The 19,506-nt window shown below is 40.9% G+C and overlaps 1 protein-coding gene across 1 annotated transcript in view; it reads left to right on the top strand.

Moving 5' to 3' along the window:
• The first annotated feature begins 1,152 nt into the window (after positions 1-1,152).
• MGAT4A (alpha-1,3-mannosyl-glycoprotein 4-beta-N-acetylglucosaminyltransferase A) overlaps positions 1,153-19,506 on the top strand; it is a 69,864-nt gene continuing 51,510 nt past the window's right edge. The window contains exons 1-2 of the mRNA XM_082277935.1: positions 1,153-1,258; positions 4,942-5,256. Of these exons, the coding sequence (XP_082134061.1) occupies positions 5,163-5,256 (94 nt within the window). The 5' untranslated portion in view covers positions 1,153-1,258; positions 4,942-5,162. The remainder of the gene's footprint in view (positions 1,259-4,941; positions 5,257-19,506) is intronic.

Below are 19,506 nucleotides of genomic sequence, written 5' to 3'. Positions count from 1 at the left end.
CCCATGGCAAGGGGCATCGGATGTAGATTACCTTTAAAGTCCCTCCCAATCCAAACCATTATATGATTCTATAGTTCTATGGAGATTAAAATGTGTACTATGGACTTTGAAGTAGGGGGAAGATAAGCTGAGAAAGGGAAGAAATCAAGTCCATGAAAAGGATTGAACATCACCAACCCGTTAGCACTACACATCAAGAGCAGAGCTCTTGTGAGGTAGATAGGGTCCTACCCTAAGCTAAGAGTGCCATCTGATCTGAATGGGAGTTTTCAGACCCTAAAAGATGCATGGAATTCCTGGAACACATTAAACAAACCACTGAAGATAGGGGATTACTTACAGAACAGCAACATCATGACCCTCAATAGTGAACCCATAGAGTAAAGCTGCCACTGACTTTCTCTCAGTGACTGCGCAGTGCAGGAACCTTTGGAGGAAACCGAGTACATTTCCATACTCACACGGCTGTACCTGTGTAACCACCTCGTGGGCAGCCCACATGCCATTGCATGAGAACACTCTGCCCAGAGCGGGACAAAGCACAGAGGGTTTCTTTTACTGGCATGAAGAAACAAGCTGCTCTTTAATTTCAACAGCTCTCAATCTAAGCTCCGGGAGGTGTTTATTAGCAGGGTATGAACTCGAACGGTGAAATCCAAGACTGTGACTTCTTGTAAATCGTGAGCAAGCAGGTCACACGAGGCACTGATACATGTGGCTTGTGTGGCACTGACAGGCAGATGGAGAAACACCCACGTAGCAGGCCAGGGGCTCAGTCCTGACCAAAGTTCAAGGTACCCGCAGCTGACCAGGGAGCAATGAGCACCCAAGCGGTGACACAGCTAGGCCTTTCCTGGGGCTCTCCTGAAACCCTAAACCCCCAAAAGCGGCTCCAAAAAAGGGAACACGCTGTCGAAACCGCCACTCAAGAACACCACCCCCGCTGCCGGCTCCCGCCGCAGCCGCTGAGGGAGGCTTTGCGAGACAGCGCCATTTATAGCCGCGGCCGGAGAGAGCGACAGGCAGCCCAGCCAATGACTGGCGCCATCTGCGGCGGCGCCCATTGGCTGCCCGCGGCACCGGCGGGTGGGCGGGGCGGGGCTCCGCGCGCTCCATGGTGCTCGGGGCGGGGGGCGGTCGCCGGGGCCGGGTGCGCCGCTGACGCGGGGGGCGGGCGGGGAAGGGGAGCGAGAGCCCCGGCGGAGCCCGCACAGCCCCCGTGCCCCGCGGGTCCGCCGTGCCGGAGCGCCGCGCACAGGTGAGGATGGCAGCGGCGGTCAGCGCGTCTCGCTGCCCCTGCGCGCTCCGCGCCCCTGCGGACCGCCGGCTCGGCTCCGGGAGGGATCCAGGGACGGGCGGTTCTTCGCACCCTCTGGAGCGGGAGTGCGGCGGAGGCGCTTCGCCTCCCCGCGGGTCTCTGCGGTGTCGCCGGAGGGAGGCTGGGGGCCGTCCTGCTCCGTCATCTGCCTGCCCGCTCCCCTCTGTGCTCCCGTGCACCTGCGTGGCGATGCGGGGAGCGCCGGCCGCTCCTCCGCAGGACCTGCCGCCCTCTCCCTTCGCCCGCTGCCCGGGGGTGCCCGCGGGGGTCCGGGGCAGAGCGGCGCTGCGCCCTCTTCCTCTCTTGCTGGGGTGCCTGGGGGATAGCCCTCTTCTCACCCTTCCTCCTCCCCGCGCGCTGGGATCGCAGGGGCGTTCGGCAGAGTTTGCAGTTTCCTGTGTCTGTTCCTTCCCCCGCAGCCTCGCCGCGATGCCCCGGGCGCCGCGCACCTCCCCGGACCGGCGCTCTCCTTCCCCGCCTCTCTCCCTCCCTCTCTCCCTCCCTTTCTCCGTCCCCGTCAGCTCTCGCCCTCTGCCGCCCGGCAGAGCTGGCGGCGCCCGGTGCCCGTACCCTACCCCCCCGATTTTTCGCTTCCCCGGCGAGATAGCTGCGACCGGGGCGGAGGGACACCGTGGAAGGTCCTGACTAACTCGGGACAGGTTCCACGGAGGCAGCCGATTCCTCTTCCCCGGTTTTGAGGGCTGCGGGATGCCAGGGCAGCGGGTGGCGGCGGCCGGTTGCGCGCCGCGGGCTGTGCTGGAGCGTGTCAGTGGAAATAAGGTGGAAAAGCCCCTGTTTAGCAGGTCCCCGCCGCCTTTACCTTTTAGCTGCCGTTTCCTCATGGGCCGTTCTTCCGTGCCTTCAAGAGCAATCTTTTCAGTGCTACCGCGGTAGGTGATTTCGCACCCTCCCGGCAGGATGGGGTCTGGCTCGTCCTCTCGGAAGTCTGGCACTCTTTGTGCTGCGTTCCTGCGCCATCCAACCCTTCAGCAACTATGTGAAGAACCTTTGCAGGCGCACTGGAGTGTATCAGTTTTTATGCTTTGCGGTTGGGAATGTGTTTTGTATGTATTTTGGGAATGTCTGGATACAAGTAGAAACTTCTTAGTTTACTTGAGACGTGATTCAGTAGGGTTCTGCTCAGCGTCCGAGAGGTGCCGGCACCTTCAGCACCCATGGCCTTCAGCATCCAGCCGGGTCATTCCCTTCAGTCTGCAGTGGGAAAGGTTCAGGTCATAATGGCACTGGCAAGTTTCATAGGCTTCATCTCTCTAGTTATACGCTATCATACTGTCATCTCAAACTGGATTACCCCTCAGTTAAATTTGTTTAGATTGTGTTGTAAATTATTGAACAAACCTAAAGTGACCACCTGGGAGTTAAATAATTTACGTGCATCTACACATGTATTTCTGCTGGTTTAGGTATATGCATTTTTAAAAGCTGAAACGTGTCTGATTCATGCATGGCCTTGATGTATGCAGTTTGATATAGGGAAATGCTTGAATAATCATCTGAGTACTGCTGAGCTGTAGCTGAGCTGCTGGTCCCTGTGCTAAGAGGAGTGGTTACAACACTAGAAGAGAAGGATGAAAGCAGAACCAGCCAACTCAAACCCATGATAATTATTGATTTGACACAATTTTGTGCATACTGACTGCTGGTTGAATCATGTTGCTACTGTTCTTTTTACTTTTTTGCTTTCTGAATTTTTTCTGACTGTGTTTTTGAAGATTCAGATAGCACGGTGAGAGGCCCTGATCGCAACATCTTGATTTTGTTGCAGCAAATGTAAAAATTATGCCCACATTTTCTGGCAAGGCAGATGGTTCACTTTCCTTGCATTATCAGATAATATTTCTACTCGCCTGGTTGCCCTCTCTTGTTAGCACATTGGACCAGCTGTCAGTTGCCCCCACTGGGATGATCCCTCTGGCTTGCAGCCTGGTCCTTTGTGCACACCTGAGCTGCTCCAGAGAGATCTGACTGATGCTAAAATAATGGGGAAGGTAGATAAGAATTTAGCCATCCTTGCTTCAGAGACACTTCATCTGAGTTAAACTGTTAGTGTCAGTATCCTAGTTGCTTATTCTGGTAGTGTGGGAATCACATGAACTTCCTAAATTCACATAGACAGTCCTCATAAAACTTTGGGACTTGGGATCTTTGCCTCTCCTTGCTGTTAAAGTTCAAGACTTTTATCTTATCACCTGATTATTATTGCTAACACTTCTGGCTTTTATTATGTCCATCTCCTATTCAGAGTGCTGGTACTGATGATATTTCCTGGCACTCTGCTTTCTGTGTTAGCTCTCTATAGGTGTCTCAGTTGTCTTTATCTCTCATTGCGTTGAGCTCGGGTTTCTCATATCATAAGGCCTTTTGCAGTTCTTTCTATTCCAGTTGATTATTTTGTTTCTCACTGAATTTTACCATCCACTCTGTCTGCTTCCCGTACTTGCATTTGTTCCCTTCCTTGTAGGTACTTTGGGCTTTCTGAGTTAATGTTTAAAGCCACAAACTTATCTGTGCATGAAATTCCTCAAAGCAGACTACGTTACTAGCATTATGGGTGAGATAACTGTGGTCCAAAGGTAAACACTTCCTGTAACCTGGATGTTGTGACCAAGGTTTGAACACAAGAGCATATAGTTCTGCAACTTTATTGTTTGCTTCTCTTCTTTTGTTAACCATGCCTGTTGGTTATGCCTTGTTTTGTGAGCCCTTTGGTAAAGGTAATATGTGCTGTGATATAAGCTTGGAAGAGTAGTTCAGATTTGAGTGGAATCTCTTGGTACCATAATAATAAAAATTATTTTTTCCCCTGTTCTGAATGCAGCAAGGCAAGAAGGTGACAGAGATTGCTTCCAAGGAAAATGCAGAGCAAGTTATTTATTGCTGAGTAACATACTTGTTTCAGATACAGTTTATAGTGGGGGAAAAATCCTGGCAGTGCCTTGAAAAGATGTTGACTGCTAGTGTTCGACTACTGTAAAGGATGATTTAACACTTTGAAAACCTCTCCCCTCTCTTTTAAAGTTGGTTTATTTATTGCCCTATACTCTCTTTGTCTTGCTTAGGACAATGTGATTAGATGCTGGCTGTGTTCGGCCAGTTGATGATTTTCTGATACCAGCATATGGAACCTTCCTCAGGGGTAAAACTGAACATGGTGTTCAAAGTTCTGGTCTGCCAGCTCGCTGGAGGCAGTTCTGCTTTTGCAGTTACATGAGGCCTCACTGATTTCCAAGGGGTTTTGTTGAAGTGAGGTCTTAGGAGTGGGGCCTTGAGTTGCTGCATCCTGAGAGCAGCTCTTGTGTTAGTTTGACACCTGCCAGGTGACACATGACCTTGCCTTGAGTTGAGAATAAAATGGTAGTGTTGGTGATGGGTATGTTTGTCCTTCAGTGACCAAATTCCTGTGAAATACAGCTCCCCCAGATGCAAACAGTCTTAGAAAAGGCACACAGTAATCTAACAAGTTCTATTCTCTTGGCCAAGACTGAGGCAGTGAGAGGGAGGTGCGTGTAAGACACAACGAGGGTGTAGTGTATTTCGGTTCTTGGGGTACTCTTCTAAGTATTTTTGGCATAATCTGTTAAAATTTTGTTTCCTTTAAACAGTACTAGAAGAATAAAGAGAAGCTGGATTGATGAGAACTATAAGAAAGCATACAACAGTTTGGAATGGATTGATTTATGATATGTCTGATACATGAGAGCTGCATTTTGTGTCACTGTTGTCCAGCTGCTGCTGGAGTACTTCAGCTGACTTCATTGCACCAAGCCCAACAGATAGGTCCTCATCACTAACAGAACATAAACAAGTGTGATGCTGAAATGAGATGAGGCTCCGAAATGGAACTGTGGCCACCGTGTTAGTATTCATCACTACTTTCCTCAGTTTGTCCTGGTATACTGCATGGCAAAATGGGAAAGGTAAGTAAAAAGCTCCAAAACAAATTGACCTGCATATGGCTGTGTGCTGCTGCTGTATGTTAGCAATCTGTAAATTGCTTGTTGGCTAGCTCTGCTACAGAAGGTACTGCCTTGGTGAGAAATAAACACTTGCTAGTAAGTAAAGGAAAATTAACTTTGAGTGGTCCCGATTTAAAAAGGAAACAAAAAAAAGTACCTGAATAAAAACAAATGCTGCTCTTGGAGGAAGGGGTTGGTCAAGGCTGAAGAGTTGTGGTTTGATTTTATTATTTTTTGTTTCCTGGTTTATGGTTGTTGGAAAAACATATGTTTGTTTTTGGTTGGTGGTTTATTTATTTTTTTTTCACATGTACCATATGGCCAATGGACCGAACTAGAGAATGTTATTTTTGGTGCTGCTTTCTGTCTTCCCTGGTGATTTACTGATGGCAATGGCAAACTGCCAATTAACACTGTTGAAAGACTTTTCTTGCTGTCTTTGAAAATTATTTAAAACACTTTTTGTCAAAGTACCGTATAAGAAGTTAAATAATATGAGCAAATGTACTAGGCAATAGGAAATGCATCTATTAAAATAACATGAGCAATTTTATAAAATACTTAAGTAACTGTTTTGTGTAGTAGACTTTTACCTGTTCATCTATCTTTGATCTTACTGCACTCCCTGTGAACCCTGAAGAATTCAGTTTTTCTAAGGGTTGGGATTGTTTATGATAGTAAGATGATTTGGTTTTGTCCTTGTCCTTCAGTAAAACAAATAAACTCATTCAGCAATGCTTTCTAAAAGAAGAAAGGATTGGTTTTTTTATTTTATAAACATCTGATCTCTTGAAAAATAGCAGACTATGTCCTTTAAAGATCAAGTAATTTTAAAACTAATTTCATCTTCCGTGATTGTTTTTTTCTGATTGTTCTGCAGAAAATATTTTCAGGTGTGCTTCAGGTCAAATTAGAGGAAGCTGAGGTTTTCCAGGAATACTGTCTGTTGTAGCATGGCCAACTTGTAACCCTTATTTAAGTATAACAGAAGCAGCTGAGTTCTGTGGCATGCTGAATTTTTTTTTCCATTGGGCACTTGTGGCAGAAGCAGATGCTTTGTGGTGCAATCTCTGCTGTAGCAGTTGGTTGGTAGGCTATTCTTCTGAATGCAAGCAGCAGGAAAAATGCCAAGTTCTCAAGGTTATGGTAATATATAGATTTTTTTAATTGGACAACAAAAGCATAGATGTGCCTAAGACAGAGAAGAAAAGGGTGTCTGAATAGCACTGTAAGTAGTACTTTCTTCATTTTGACCAATATCAAATTCAGTAGTTACATTTTTACTAATTTCTTGCTTCAGAACCTGATAAGAGTTTTTCTTTTACTTCAGCAGATATTTATCTATGACATTCTTTCTCAGTTTTTTTTCTTTCTTACTTGATACATGACATACAAGTCTTGTTCTCTTTTGTAAAGCATGACACAAAGGAAAGTCGCTCCTAAATTAACAAAAACTTGCTATTTGGAGAGCATACAATATATGACACTTTGCAACAATTTAAGCTTTTGTTAGTTAGACTGCTCTATTTTTTTTTATACTTTTGTTTTCCATCTGAATGCTCAGAATCAATACTTTCTTAATGTTGGTATGAAAGTTCTGCGTTTATCTTCTTTGAGATCTTGCTGTTGAGCATTAAGATGATAATTTGTGAAATAAAAATCAGTGTAATGAGATCGATAATGTGTTAATTAATCATAAATCACAGTTATGAAACTAAAGTCTAAATAATATTGTTCAAGAGAGGTTTATACATAGAACATTCCTTTTAATTTTTTCACAGGTTATTCAAAATCAAAACAAACTTGAGTTAATTCAGTACCACATTTCCAATCAATGCACAATGGAAAAGTTTCAGAGTCTGATGATAAATATTTGCTAAGGCTTTTTTTCCAATTGAATGTAATTTTATAGCCTTGTGGGATGATATTTTAATTCATTGATAACGTTTTCATTACAAATTGTTGAGTGGCTGAGTTAGAAGCAGGCATAGCTTGCTGTTCCTATTCACTGAAAGGCTGTGGGATGTCACATTCTTTGATCATCATATTTTATTGTTCATTAGATTTATATTACATTTAGGTTCCTGTAGCTATTTGTTAATCTTTGGACAGCAAGTTAAATCTACAGTTAGAAAGAAAATGCCATTTTACACTTTCTTAAAGGAAAAGCAACCCCCCTCAAGTTGCTCAATGATAACTAAAACAAATTCTGCTTTTAAAAGCAGAAGCATAATGCTTTTTTTTAACAACCCTAATCAGTTTTCAAGTGATTTACTTTAATTTGAAACTAAGATCTTGGATAATTGTCACTTAAAATGCAGCATCATTTGTAGAATACCAATTAGACTGGGATGATGTGATATTTTTGTAGATCATATATTTCTCTAGTAAATATATGTAGTCTTTGTCTATGCAGGGTAGGATTTAGACACTTCTAAGTGATACAGACTGTGGTACTACCTTAAAGCACAAAAGTTTGTCTCAGCAGAACAATGCTTTACAAACTTTAAGATATGCTGAGAAGTTGTCAGAGCTGAAGGAAATACTCTGTTTGAAGTGCCATTGCTGGAAAGAGTATGGCTGTATCTTACCCAGAGGTTTGATTATGTGAATAACATTTCACAAGGCAGATATTGCTGTTTGCATGAAATGACCAATTGCATGGTTTTGGTTTTAATATAACTGTGTTTGAAGAAGATTTGCTAAAATATCTTTGGGCATTGGAGAGAGTCTTCAAAATCAGTCCAAGATCTTTGTGGCTTTCTGGACTTTATGCAATGTGTAGAAGCACTGGTATTTGTAAGGAAGCAGTACAAGCCCTGAATGCACCTGGGAAAGACCTCTCCTGGGGGGTTCTTGCACATCAGTTTCAAGACCACTTTCTAGCATTAAAATTGTGCTATGGTTAGCATGTATGAAGTAGATGTTGGAAATGGAATCTTAAAAATGTTGATTACTGTGGTGCACAGGAGAAACACTTTTAAAGGATCTGCAGTCACTTCACATTCACAGTTAGTTCAGTGTAAAATGTCCTTGAGTTCCTCCTAAAACTGAGCTCTTACGCAAGGAGGAACTTTGTGCTTAATACCATCTCTTTTGACTGAATCATGTTTTCTGGTACTACTGACCTGCTCAGGGTCACAGGTCTTCACCACCTCATTTGTGAGCTCTAGAAATGTGGTGGGCTTTTTGCCCTGAAGACACTGCTCTTAAGAAGATCTAACCAGTACAGAACAGTACTGTATATCTATTAGACCAGTCACAAAAATTACATCAAAGCTGTTGTATGCTGTGTAAAGTGTGCAGTCTTGGTGCGTTGATCTTTAATGTGACTGCTGGTCTGAGTACATAGTGTTCCAGGAGGAGCACTATGTTCCATAATGGTAAAGAACCTCCCCTTCTTGGATCAACAAACTTCCTGATGGCTGTGGAAATTGGGAAGGAGGGTAAATAACTTTACTGAATTAATCAGGCATGGTAGGATGAAATTCAAGTATTTTTTCATTTAAAGTATATGACTTTTATTCTCGGTCAAAGACAGTTTTTGGCAGTGTCTTGCATCACTTTTAGAAGATGTTTGGCTACTTGAAGTGGTAAGAACAGGTATGCAATATGTATTGTGAAAACCTGATGCAATTTAGTGCTTCAAGATTAGTTAAACAATGTTGTTTTCATAGCACTCTGAAACCATTAGTGTATTTCATCATTCTTCTTTAATGATGAAGAATTAGTTGAAAAACTTCTGGTTTTCACTTCCTCCAAGGGTGTTATCATAACTGCAGGGTTTCCTCACTGCATGGGGATGGCTTATTTTGGTGCACCTGTGCAAATTCCCATGTGAAGACCTCCAGGAGAACTTTTTGAGATATTTGTCTAGCTTCCTAGTTCACGAAACATTCACTCATGCTTAAGTAATGAAGGCTGAGCGTGTTTTCTTTTAAGCATGATGTCTCTCGTTTGGAGAGAAAATGGCCTGGACTTTATAGAAAAAATGTCTTCTCTCTCCTCTGTTTTCACAAAATTAGAATTACCATGCTGGTTCTCAGCCACAATAATCGTAAGTGTTCAAAAGCATCTAAACTTAGCAAGGGTAACAAAACCTAACTGAGACTAAAACAAAAAGCCTCAGCCAGTGGTGGCTAATTTTGGAGTAAGAAACAGGAATATTTATCCTTGGAGGAGGAAGAGTCCTGAAGGAAGAACCACAGAGGAAACAAGGCAAGGAGGACAGAGTCTGTTTGTTCTTTCTGTCTGTCTGTCTATCTATCTATCTTCACCCTTGGCAGTAGTTATGCATATTCTCTTTAAGAAAAGGTGAGAAATCTGAGAGCTGCATGTTAGTATTTTGCATCCATAACACACCTTAGTTTCTACGTGGATCCTAAAAGAAGCTGTTATGTGTGTAAATGCTGCTAGAGCCTTCTGACTGTGTGTTCTGATTTTTGGAGTTAGACGCTCATTTCCCACTGATATGAGTTAAGAGCAGCCAATCAAAAAAGTTAAAGGGACTGCAGACGGGGAGGAGTGAGGACAGGCAAAGGGAAGGGAAGGGACAGGCTGGGATGCTAAAGTGGAAAGTGCTTATAACAATTTATGCCCGTTTGGAGAAGAGAGAGCTCTTTCATTTCTATTAAACAGAAGGGAAATGTTTTCCTTTGGAAATTCTGTTGCAGATCTTCCAGGAGCTGAAATTAAAGGAAGTAAGAGTTTCCTTTTTTTTTTTTTAACACTAGTACATGAATGTTATTCTGTTCTTTATCTAAAATACACTTTAAGCTTGTTTTCAACAAGAAATTGGCCTATAGCTTACTGATACTAAAAGTAGTTGAACTTCATTAAAGCCCATCAGCCAATGTAGATTTGGTATGGTTACTGGGAGTCCTGTACATGTAGTGAGCACCCTGTCCCAGGTGAATAAGGCAGAAAAGCTGTATAGCTGTTCAGGTGGGACAGTGTTTAAGTCTGCAGCATCTTTGTGTCTGTCTTATGACTGTTGCAGCAGATCTCCTCTGTGTGAAAAACGAGGTTCACTGTCCTGTGAGAATTTAAAAGTTTAATAGAAACACAATAAGAGGCACATAAAGCAAAGAGGTAATGGCCGGATGCCTTGGCGCTCTGCCAAAAGCACACCTGATGCTCGGGGATAGTCCTTTTTTATACCATTTTTACTGTCTGTTCTTTATGCATATTCCAACATTTCCAGAAACTGTTCTGCATGGCCACTCCTTGGTTCCACCTTTTTAGAGCATGCGTATTTTTCTGCCTTGCGGTTTTATTTCTTTTGATTCTTGGGCCTGGGCTCGATAGGTAAGAGTTGATAGTAGAGTGGGCCTTTTAATTCCCCAGACAGTCAGGGTTGATAGCAGCTTTAGGCCTCTTTGTTCTCCGGGCAGAGTGTTGATAGCTGCTTTGGCCTCATCCTCTGTTTGCTTGGAGGTTATCTTACCCACTCACACTTGCTGAATTCTTGCTGAAAAGATAGAAAATTACATCCACACAGCAAAAGCATTTCTAACATTGTATAATATTCACCTTAATACTTGCAAGAAGCCAATATTATGATATGCGTTTATAATATCTGCCGCCAGTGATTTTTGGAGAACTACAGTGAAAAGGATTGCTACCAAAGGGGTTTTGCAGCACTGCCTTGTTCCTTGCATTTTTTGTAACCTGCTAGCTAGGTTAGCTCATCAGTTTATGGGATTATAAAACTTGGTTGCTACCAGAGTATTTAATGGGATCTGGCTCAGCCAACATCTTGAGGTACTGCTCTTGATTACAGACTAGTGTTAGAGTTGGGGAAAGCCCATTCTTTTCCCCAGTGTGGGTTCTCTTAATTCTTCTTCAGCCTGAGTCTTCTGTGCTTCCATGAGATATCCTCTCGTGCACCCAGCCAAATAAAGACTGCCTGCTTCTTAATGCTACATTGGTGTTAAGGAGTTTTATTTTTACCAGTTTTTGGTAACAACTCCTCCAAAATGCTGGTTGCTGCTCACAACCAGAGACTATTGAGACTATCATAGGGGTAATTTAGCCAAGCCAGGAAAGATAGTTGCATCTGACAGAGCTGCTCATACCTTACTGTAACATTTTTAAGTGAGTAAAAGGGGCTTTGCAATGATCTGTCATTTTTTGACAGTAGTTGATACTTAGTAAATCTAGATTATTAGAGGCAGAGAATTCTTGCTGGATTTCAAACAGCACCACGATGGGAGGAGCAACAAAGGTAGACAAAGAGGTTGAAGTTTAAAATAGATTAGGCAAATTGGAGACTGAGTCCGGAAGCAGAGTGAACGGTGGCTTGAAGGTAGGTGAAAGTGCCTCAGTCAAAACATGGGGTTCAGTAAAGAAGAAGAAGAAGAAGAAGAAGAAAATAAAATGTATACATGAAGAATTTGGAAGAAATTTGATGTTGGCATTATAGGTAGGAGTGATGGTCATGTTAAGTGTGACTCATCACATTATTGCTGAAAAAAAAGAGGTGTAAGGAAATAAGTGTGACGTCTACTGCTCCAGCATGACACAGGAAGTGTTCTTTTTGCTTTGCTTTGTGCTGGGTCTGCTTCAGGATGCTGCACTGGAGAGAAAATACATTCATTAGATGGGGTTCAAAGAAGCAACAAGTGATCAAAGATCCAGGTCTACCCTGTAAGGGAAGGATCAGTGTCTTGACATTCCTTACTTTAAGGGAGAGGTGTGAGAAGAGAGTCAGGAGGATAATTTTCAAATGCTTTAAACATTCTTGCCAAGAATTTCTTGCCAACAGAGGGAAAAAAAAAAAAAAAGGCATAATCTATTGTTTGTGGCCATAGTGAATAACAGGATATAAGGGACTGAAATTGAGTGGGAGGGGAAGGTTAGACAGTGGACAGTTTTTGTAATGGTAAGTATAGTTACATACTGGAGTAGATTGTTGGGGAGGGGTTGATGGTGAAGAATTTCCATGTAGGCAGTTTCAAGAATAAGTTAAACCAGCAATGACAAGTAAATGGACCATAATTGGTACCAATAGAGATTTGCGCTAGCACAAAAAGAGTGAGTTACACTGATTTTTAAAGTCAATATGACACTTCCAAAATAAATCTTAGCTAGGGAAGACCTACAGCTGGCAGGAATGCTCCAGCTTTGAAGTAGCAATTGTGATGAAATTAGTTTTGAGCGGGTGATTGGGCTAGATGACCCCCAGAAGTCCCTTCTAACCTAAATTATTCTTGACATTTGCCAGGTTTATCTCTCCTTATACCAAGAGCAACATGACAGTGTGTTTCATTACTAAATAATATTGATATTTGCATGAGATATGTGAGAGTTGCCCTTTATTATAATATAATTTGATCCCTTAAAATACATAAAATATTTGCTTGTATTTTAGCAGATTCCCTTATCTGTTTATTTTTAATCTCTTACTGTTATTAACAATAAACAGCCACTTCTATAGCTAGGAGCCATGAACATACAGTGTTAGAAAAACATCAAAAAATGACTTACTTTTATTTTCAAGTGTGATTTTTTTTTTCCTTTTTTTTCTCACTCTCACAGTTTAGAGTAGTATCTGACTCAGTATCTCTGCTGTGTAATTATGACTTTATTTGCTGCCGTGATAACAAAAAAGCTTTTTTCATTATTGATACAATCTTTAGGGTTAGAATCCTGAAAGTTGTTTCTTTTTAAGATGAGGCACTGGTAAGTCTATAATTTAGTTTTGTTTATAATGCACTTTATTTTGTTTTCCTGAGCATGGCAGAAAGTGAATAGAAAGCAGTTTCCTTGCTCACAGTGCAAGGCTTTATTCCAGCTAGTCTCTGCCTAAAAAGCAATTACTCTACAGTATTTTAGAACTGTGCTTCCAGCTGTTTTTCTGGTAGTCTCCTCAGCTTTCATGCAGCTTTCTGCCTATTCCTGTGGATGCTTCTCACAGATGTGCCACCCATCCATCTAACTGTAAACAGCAGAATCCCCCTTTTTTTTGCTTGTGACAGTATATAATTTTACTATGTAATGCTCAAAAAGAATTTAAAAGTTTTCAGTGCTTATCAAGCATAAATTTTGCTATAGTAGCTTGCAGACACGTATCAATGCCATGAACGTGTAAGTTTCTTCAGACAGTTCAGAGATAGGCTGAACTAAATCTTTTTTTCTGTTACAAATTACTAGTGAAGTACTTGTGCCAATAAACAGCCCTCATACTTGGTTGCACAGCCCCTGGAGACACACTGTAGAGGTACTGTTAAAGATTTGAATAAAACAAAAGTGATGGGATTATATTTGACTTACAAGGTTGTTGTTAATTTGCAGCAATGTGTGAGCATGATGAAGCTTTGATCCTGAGTTGCTTGCAAGGAGGACAAGTTAGAAAGAGTATGTTCTCAGAGTCAGTTTGTTCAACACAGTTGTCAAAGCACAAAGAAACAAGGAGCATCAGCAACCTCAACCTGCTAGCGTGTATGGAAACAATAACCAGACTTCCGTGGTGGCTTGAACTTTGTGCCCAGGCTATTAAGAGTTTCTAAAAGTTTCAGCTCTTAAAATAGTGCCATTAGTTGTGAGGTTGTAGCACTCTTCTGACTAGTTATTTTTACTAGGTGAATTTTCTTCTACTGTATTAATATGTTAAATGTTTGGCTGTAGATCGATCATTACGTATCTCTTTTTAGTTTAGGAAGCTGCGTTTTCTTGCTGTAGTTCCTGCCTTGTATGTGTATGTTTTTTTTCTGAGGGGAGGGAAGGGAGTAGTTTGAAGTAAGAGCATCTTGATTTACATGTACAGAAACTCACTGATTTACTGACAATTTGTTGTAGAAACAAATCATGTTAAAGTGTTTGGAAGCTTTCCTGCTGTCAGAAGTAGTTGCTTTTTCTGCGTGCTAGCGTTCTGCTTTGCTGTGTACTTTGTTTCCTTGCCACATTGGACTCTTAAGTTAATTATACTGAGATTATTCAGCATCTTAACCCTCAAAAATCTTGAGCCCTGAATGTTCAAGAGTATGTGAGCATATTAATGTGATAATTCTTGGACAAGGTTTGAGACAGATATACCTGGCTTTTCCTGGACATGACGTCAATTTCTTAACGGAAATTTTGCCTGGGCAAAAATCCTTCAGATGCAGAGCCTGCAGCCTGGATGGGTGGATGCTGCTGCACAGGCATCCTGTTAGTCACAAGGTTACTGCATGACCAGAAATTCCAGTTGTGTACACACAGATCAAGTGTGCACAGTAAGTGACACCTGTGGGAAGTTTTATGTAAGTGCATAGTTGTGATAAGTAGTTGCTGAGCAATTATACAATAGTGCTCAAGTCCATGTGCTTTTGGGATGTCTGAGAGGGGTCAGCCACTCAGTTACTGCGCAGTTGGTTGCTTTATGTGCTGTGGGATACTGGCATTGTATCTGGAGGATGTTTAGACGTGCATGTGTTGTAGAGTTTGTTTGTGTGGAAGCATCAGGGTTAAACATTTTTGCCTTGCACAAAGGTTGTTTGCACTCTCTGTTGATGAGAGAGGCTCTGGAAGAAATAGGGGAGACCTTTCTGGAATTCACGTGTGTACACACATGCTGGTAGAAAACTGCTTTCTCATAGATAGAGATGACTCCCTCAGGTCAGGGCTCATTTTCCCTTGTTCTCCTCCACTCTGCTTTACTGAGAAGGCAGTTGTATAGAATGCAATTTTATATCGCACAAAGACCCTGAAAAAGGGATTAATGCTTTACTCTGTATTTGTAGTATGTTGCTTTAGACCTGACAGTATTTAACTCAGGAAAGTGTTTAACTGTAACTGAATGGAAGACTTCTCTTGTTGTATTTTGGGGATCCAGCAATTAGTTGAATTGAGTTTTGTGGTATTTTAGCTACAGATTAAAGTGATCAAAGGTTTGAATTGGGTGAAGCTGAGAATTTGTATTTATGCAGGAAAAAATTGGTGCTAGGGCATTTACAGTATGTATATACTGTAGTAAGTGCTTTAAGTTGTTTTAAGTGCAGTCATAAGATAACCTAATACCTTGGATAATGAGCGTGGGATGGCTTTTTTTCAAAATTCGAAATGTCACTGCAGCTTCTTTTGCATTAAAACATGCTGCTGTATCCTCTTTTTCCCTCTGTCACAGGCTGTTAGGACGAGGACAGAGCATCTTCTTGGTCAGGCAAAGGGAGAATGTCTGGAGCTCAGCAGCAGCGTGGGGGTTCGCTGTCTCTGCAGCCACTGCTCACGTTCTGCTGACTGAGTGGGTGCAGAACTGCTGCAGCACTGCTGCTGCTGGGGTTGAAGGCAGATGCTGCTCATGGGTAGAAGATCTGTTATGTGTGGGAAGACATACACGGGGAACAACATTAGGGATTGTGTACTTCATGAAGTTCACTTGGTTCCTTGTCTCAAGCCTGTCCAGGTCCCTCTAGATGGCATCCCTTCCCTCCAGTGCATCAGACACCACACAGCTTGGTGGTGTTGGCAAACATGCTGAGGGTGCCATCAGTCCCACTGCCCATGTCACTGACAAAGATGGTAAAAAGTGCTGGTCCCCATATTTACCCCTGGGGGGTACCATGCATCGGTGGTCTCCACTTGGACATTGAGACTTTGACTGCAACTCTTGACTGCAACCATCCAGCTAATTCCTTACTCACTGAGTGGTTCATCTGTTAAATCCATGCCTCTACAGTTTGGAGACAGGGATGTTGTGCAGGACAGTGTCAAATGTTTTGCGCAAGTCTGGCTATTTGCAAGAGGTGAGAGTTAGAGGATGAGAGGAAGCTTGAATGATTACCAAATTGGTAATTTTATGGAAACTTGTTTTCTCTTTCAGATCCCTTTTCCAGTTTTAACTTACCAAGTCAGTAACAAGGAGAATCAAACCCCCTGCTTCCATGAATTCTGTTACAGCAGAGCATGCTATATTAGTAAATGGAATTAGAAGTTCAGTAGGTTACTAAAAGTGGTATGCAGAGAAATATTTTTCCTTAAAATAAAAAAAAACCACAAAAGAACTGCGTAGGAATTTGAGACCACTAGATAGCACAAATATTTTGGTATCTTAATATAGGTATATGTGCTTGTTTGTAGAAAGTAGCTGAAAGTATTATTGTCTGATTGAGATCTGAAGAGAAACACGAGATGTCACAGATGACTTGTAGTCAAACTGACTGTAAGCGGTCGAGTTACCTACAGGGTAATTACATTTGTTTACATGGTCAGTAAATCTGTAAGTATTTCAGGTGAAGGCGTTGTTTCTTGTGCTCTTTTAACAGATGTGAAAGAAATGTGTTATATCAAGGTTAGATTTTGTTTTTATTTTAATGCTGAAATTATGATACCCCACAGAGATGCTGATTATAAAGCCACACTGCTCAGATCAGATCAACAGTTATGACTTCTTTGATATGTCCTGTTAGGGATGAGTGTAATTAGCTGCTCTGTGATTTTTAGAAGATACTCTTGTTCATTGGTAACAATAAAATGTATGTAGAGACACACATCAAAACTAAATGATGGAAGTGAACATAATAAATGAATGCGGCGTGTATGCTTCATACATGTGTTTCTGCAGAAGTGTAGAATGGATTTTTTTATATTAATATGTTAAAAAATGCAGTAGAAATGCTTTCTTTTGCCTTATATGCTTCAGTCCTTCAGTGTTGCCAAGAATGCAGGCTAGCTATTGACCTGTCCTGTATCTTGTGTTTCAGTGTTATGGTTGTAATGTTTGCTTAAACTGGAGCTTTGTGCCTGCTTGAGCAGTATAGTTACAGTATTGCTCTTTATTTGGCAGTTAGTTTGAAAAAATAATTGTGACATAATGATCTTTGTAAAAGGTGTCGCTGTAAATTGTGGTTTTGAGGTAATACTGTGATGTTGTTGAAGGCTTCCTAGTTTCTTTTATACTGTTGTACACTTTAAATCTTGTGCAAGACATGTCAGAAATGTCAAAGTGGGAGGTTTTTATAGCAATTACTTGAAGGTAATTTTTTTTCACTGTAAAGAGTTACTGTTCAGGTTACATGAATTCAGTACTTTGTATACTTGGCTGAGCTTTTCTTTTATCAATTTCTTAAACGGAACTCTTTATGCAATGAATTTCTACAACAGAAGTTGCAATAGTTGTTGTACTGCTTTGCTTTTTGGAGAATAGAATATATGAAGCTTTTATTTATTCCTTAGTGTTTCTATTCAGAGATAGAGATGTGTTAAATACTGATTGCTTATTGTGGGACAGATTTAGCATATGATTTCAGTGACCTTTTTATATCACTTTCCCCTTAAAGAAGAAATGCCAGTAGAGGTGTCTGTACTTCTTAGCACTGGGAATAAAATCAGAACGAAATAGCTGGAACCTAAAAAGCCCGGAGGTTTATATTTATCCAAAGAGTCTTGGGCAGTGCTGTTTACTAGTCATGGAAGTGTGAATCCTAGTAAAGTTAACAGTCAGATCAGGACAAATAATTTGCAAATGTGTGATTTCTTTTTTTTGTTTGTTTGTTTGCTTTTTCCTCGTCACTGTAGCTTGCTGTTCTCTGCTTTAAAAGAAGACATTCAGCTCAACTGCTGCCAATAACTCTTCTCAAACAAATCATGGGTTTAATTATCCTTATTGTCTGAAGCCAGTGCACAGACAGAACACCATATGCTTCTGTTGACTTGACCTCCTTATTTGTGGGTGTCTGGATTTTCTGTTATAGTATTCTTTTTATTCCTTGTGTCCGAAGGAACAAGGAATTCAGACTCTCTGTCAGCCCTCATCAGGGGAGATTTGGATGTGGTGTCATACTAGATTTTATAATGGTTTTGGAAATCTTCTGAATTGTGACCTTTCTCTAGTGAAAAAATTATATCTAGAGGCAAAGGTGTGCAATTGCGTCTGGAGACATTTAAAACTGTTCCTGGCTGTTCTATCCAGCTATGAAAATACTCATTAAGTAAATCATTCATCAATCGTCACAATTCTAGTGTGGCTTCTTTGGCTTTTTAATTTCTTAGAATTGTTTTACCTCTAGAAAAATGTTGTATTCTGTGGCTTTTTAGAAAAAATAAAAAAATCAAACAGACACAATGTACCATTTCATGCTTCCATTTTGATTGGTAAGCTACATCATTTTTAGGGTATTTATATTAAAGATGGAAAACTGGAGGGGAAGCAGATTCTCAGAGTCTGATCTCTTTTGTACTCCCATTTTTCTGCTTTGTGTATGTGGAATCTGTGAGAATGCAGGGGGCTTTTTTTTTTCAAAGGACTGTTTACAAGAAAATGGATTCTGAAATTTACATTTCAAAATAGAAAGGTTTTACCAGTTGATATGACAAAGGATCGTATTCAGATTGCTTTAAAAATTTTTGAGAAAACAACTTCAGCTCCTGCTGCAAAGGAATGTTTAAACAAAAGTATCTAGACTGAGATTGGATCAGGCCCTGAAAGTTTCAAAGCAAGCACTTCAGACTTGTGCTAGTGCTCTAAAATTGGAGAGAACAAAAAACACTGTATAGAGATCCTTGAAGTGCAAAATGTGAAAAGATTGCAATGAGAAATTAAGTAATTAAAATTATTGAGGTTTGTTTTTTTTTTCTAACAAAACTAGGAAAACCTGCAGAACCTTCCCTCAAAAACAAGCTATTCTTCACACTGAAGATGCTTACTTGAATAAGCATTTTTTAAAATAGTTACAGTCCTAATAAGTACAATCCTATGTGGAAAACAAGGGTAATAAACAGTAGTTGTGCTGGATTGTTTTGGTAGATTGAAATAGTGAATTGCTGAAATGACCCATCAATTTGAGTAACAAGATTAGGGATAAAAAAATGACTTGCCCACTTGTTTTCCTGCATCTTGATTTTGTTTGTTTCCTGATGCAGAAAATGTTTTGTCATGATTAGTAGGATGTATTTTTTTGTAAATCATCTACTGTATTTTCCTGTCTTTAATTTCACAGAGTATTATACTTTAAAAAAATCGCATATTCTCTGATCCCTTCAAAATAATGGAATAGCTTTATGAATATGAATAGCTACAAACTCTGTAACTAGAAAGGCCCACAGAATCAAGTGTTCAAAGAGGACTGATAAAATTTGACCTTGAGCAGTTTTCTTAAGAGCTTTTATTTATAGCATGTCTTGTTGTTAGCCTTTACAGTATACTGCTTTATTTGTGTTTGTGTTTGCATGGTTGATTGCTTTTCTGCTTTGGATTTTATAACTCATCATAAGTTGTTTATAAAAGGTTTTAAT

The sequence above is a fragment of the Coloeus monedula genome (genome assembly GCF_965178545.1).
Source record: "Coloeus monedula genome assembly, chromosome: 3".
Lineage (NCBI taxonomy): Eukaryota > Metazoa > Chordata > Aves > Passeriformes > Corvidae > Coloeus > Coloeus monedula.
The sequence above is the reverse complement of the archived record's forward strand: the minus strand, read 5'-3'. Positions and strand labels throughout refer to the sequence as shown.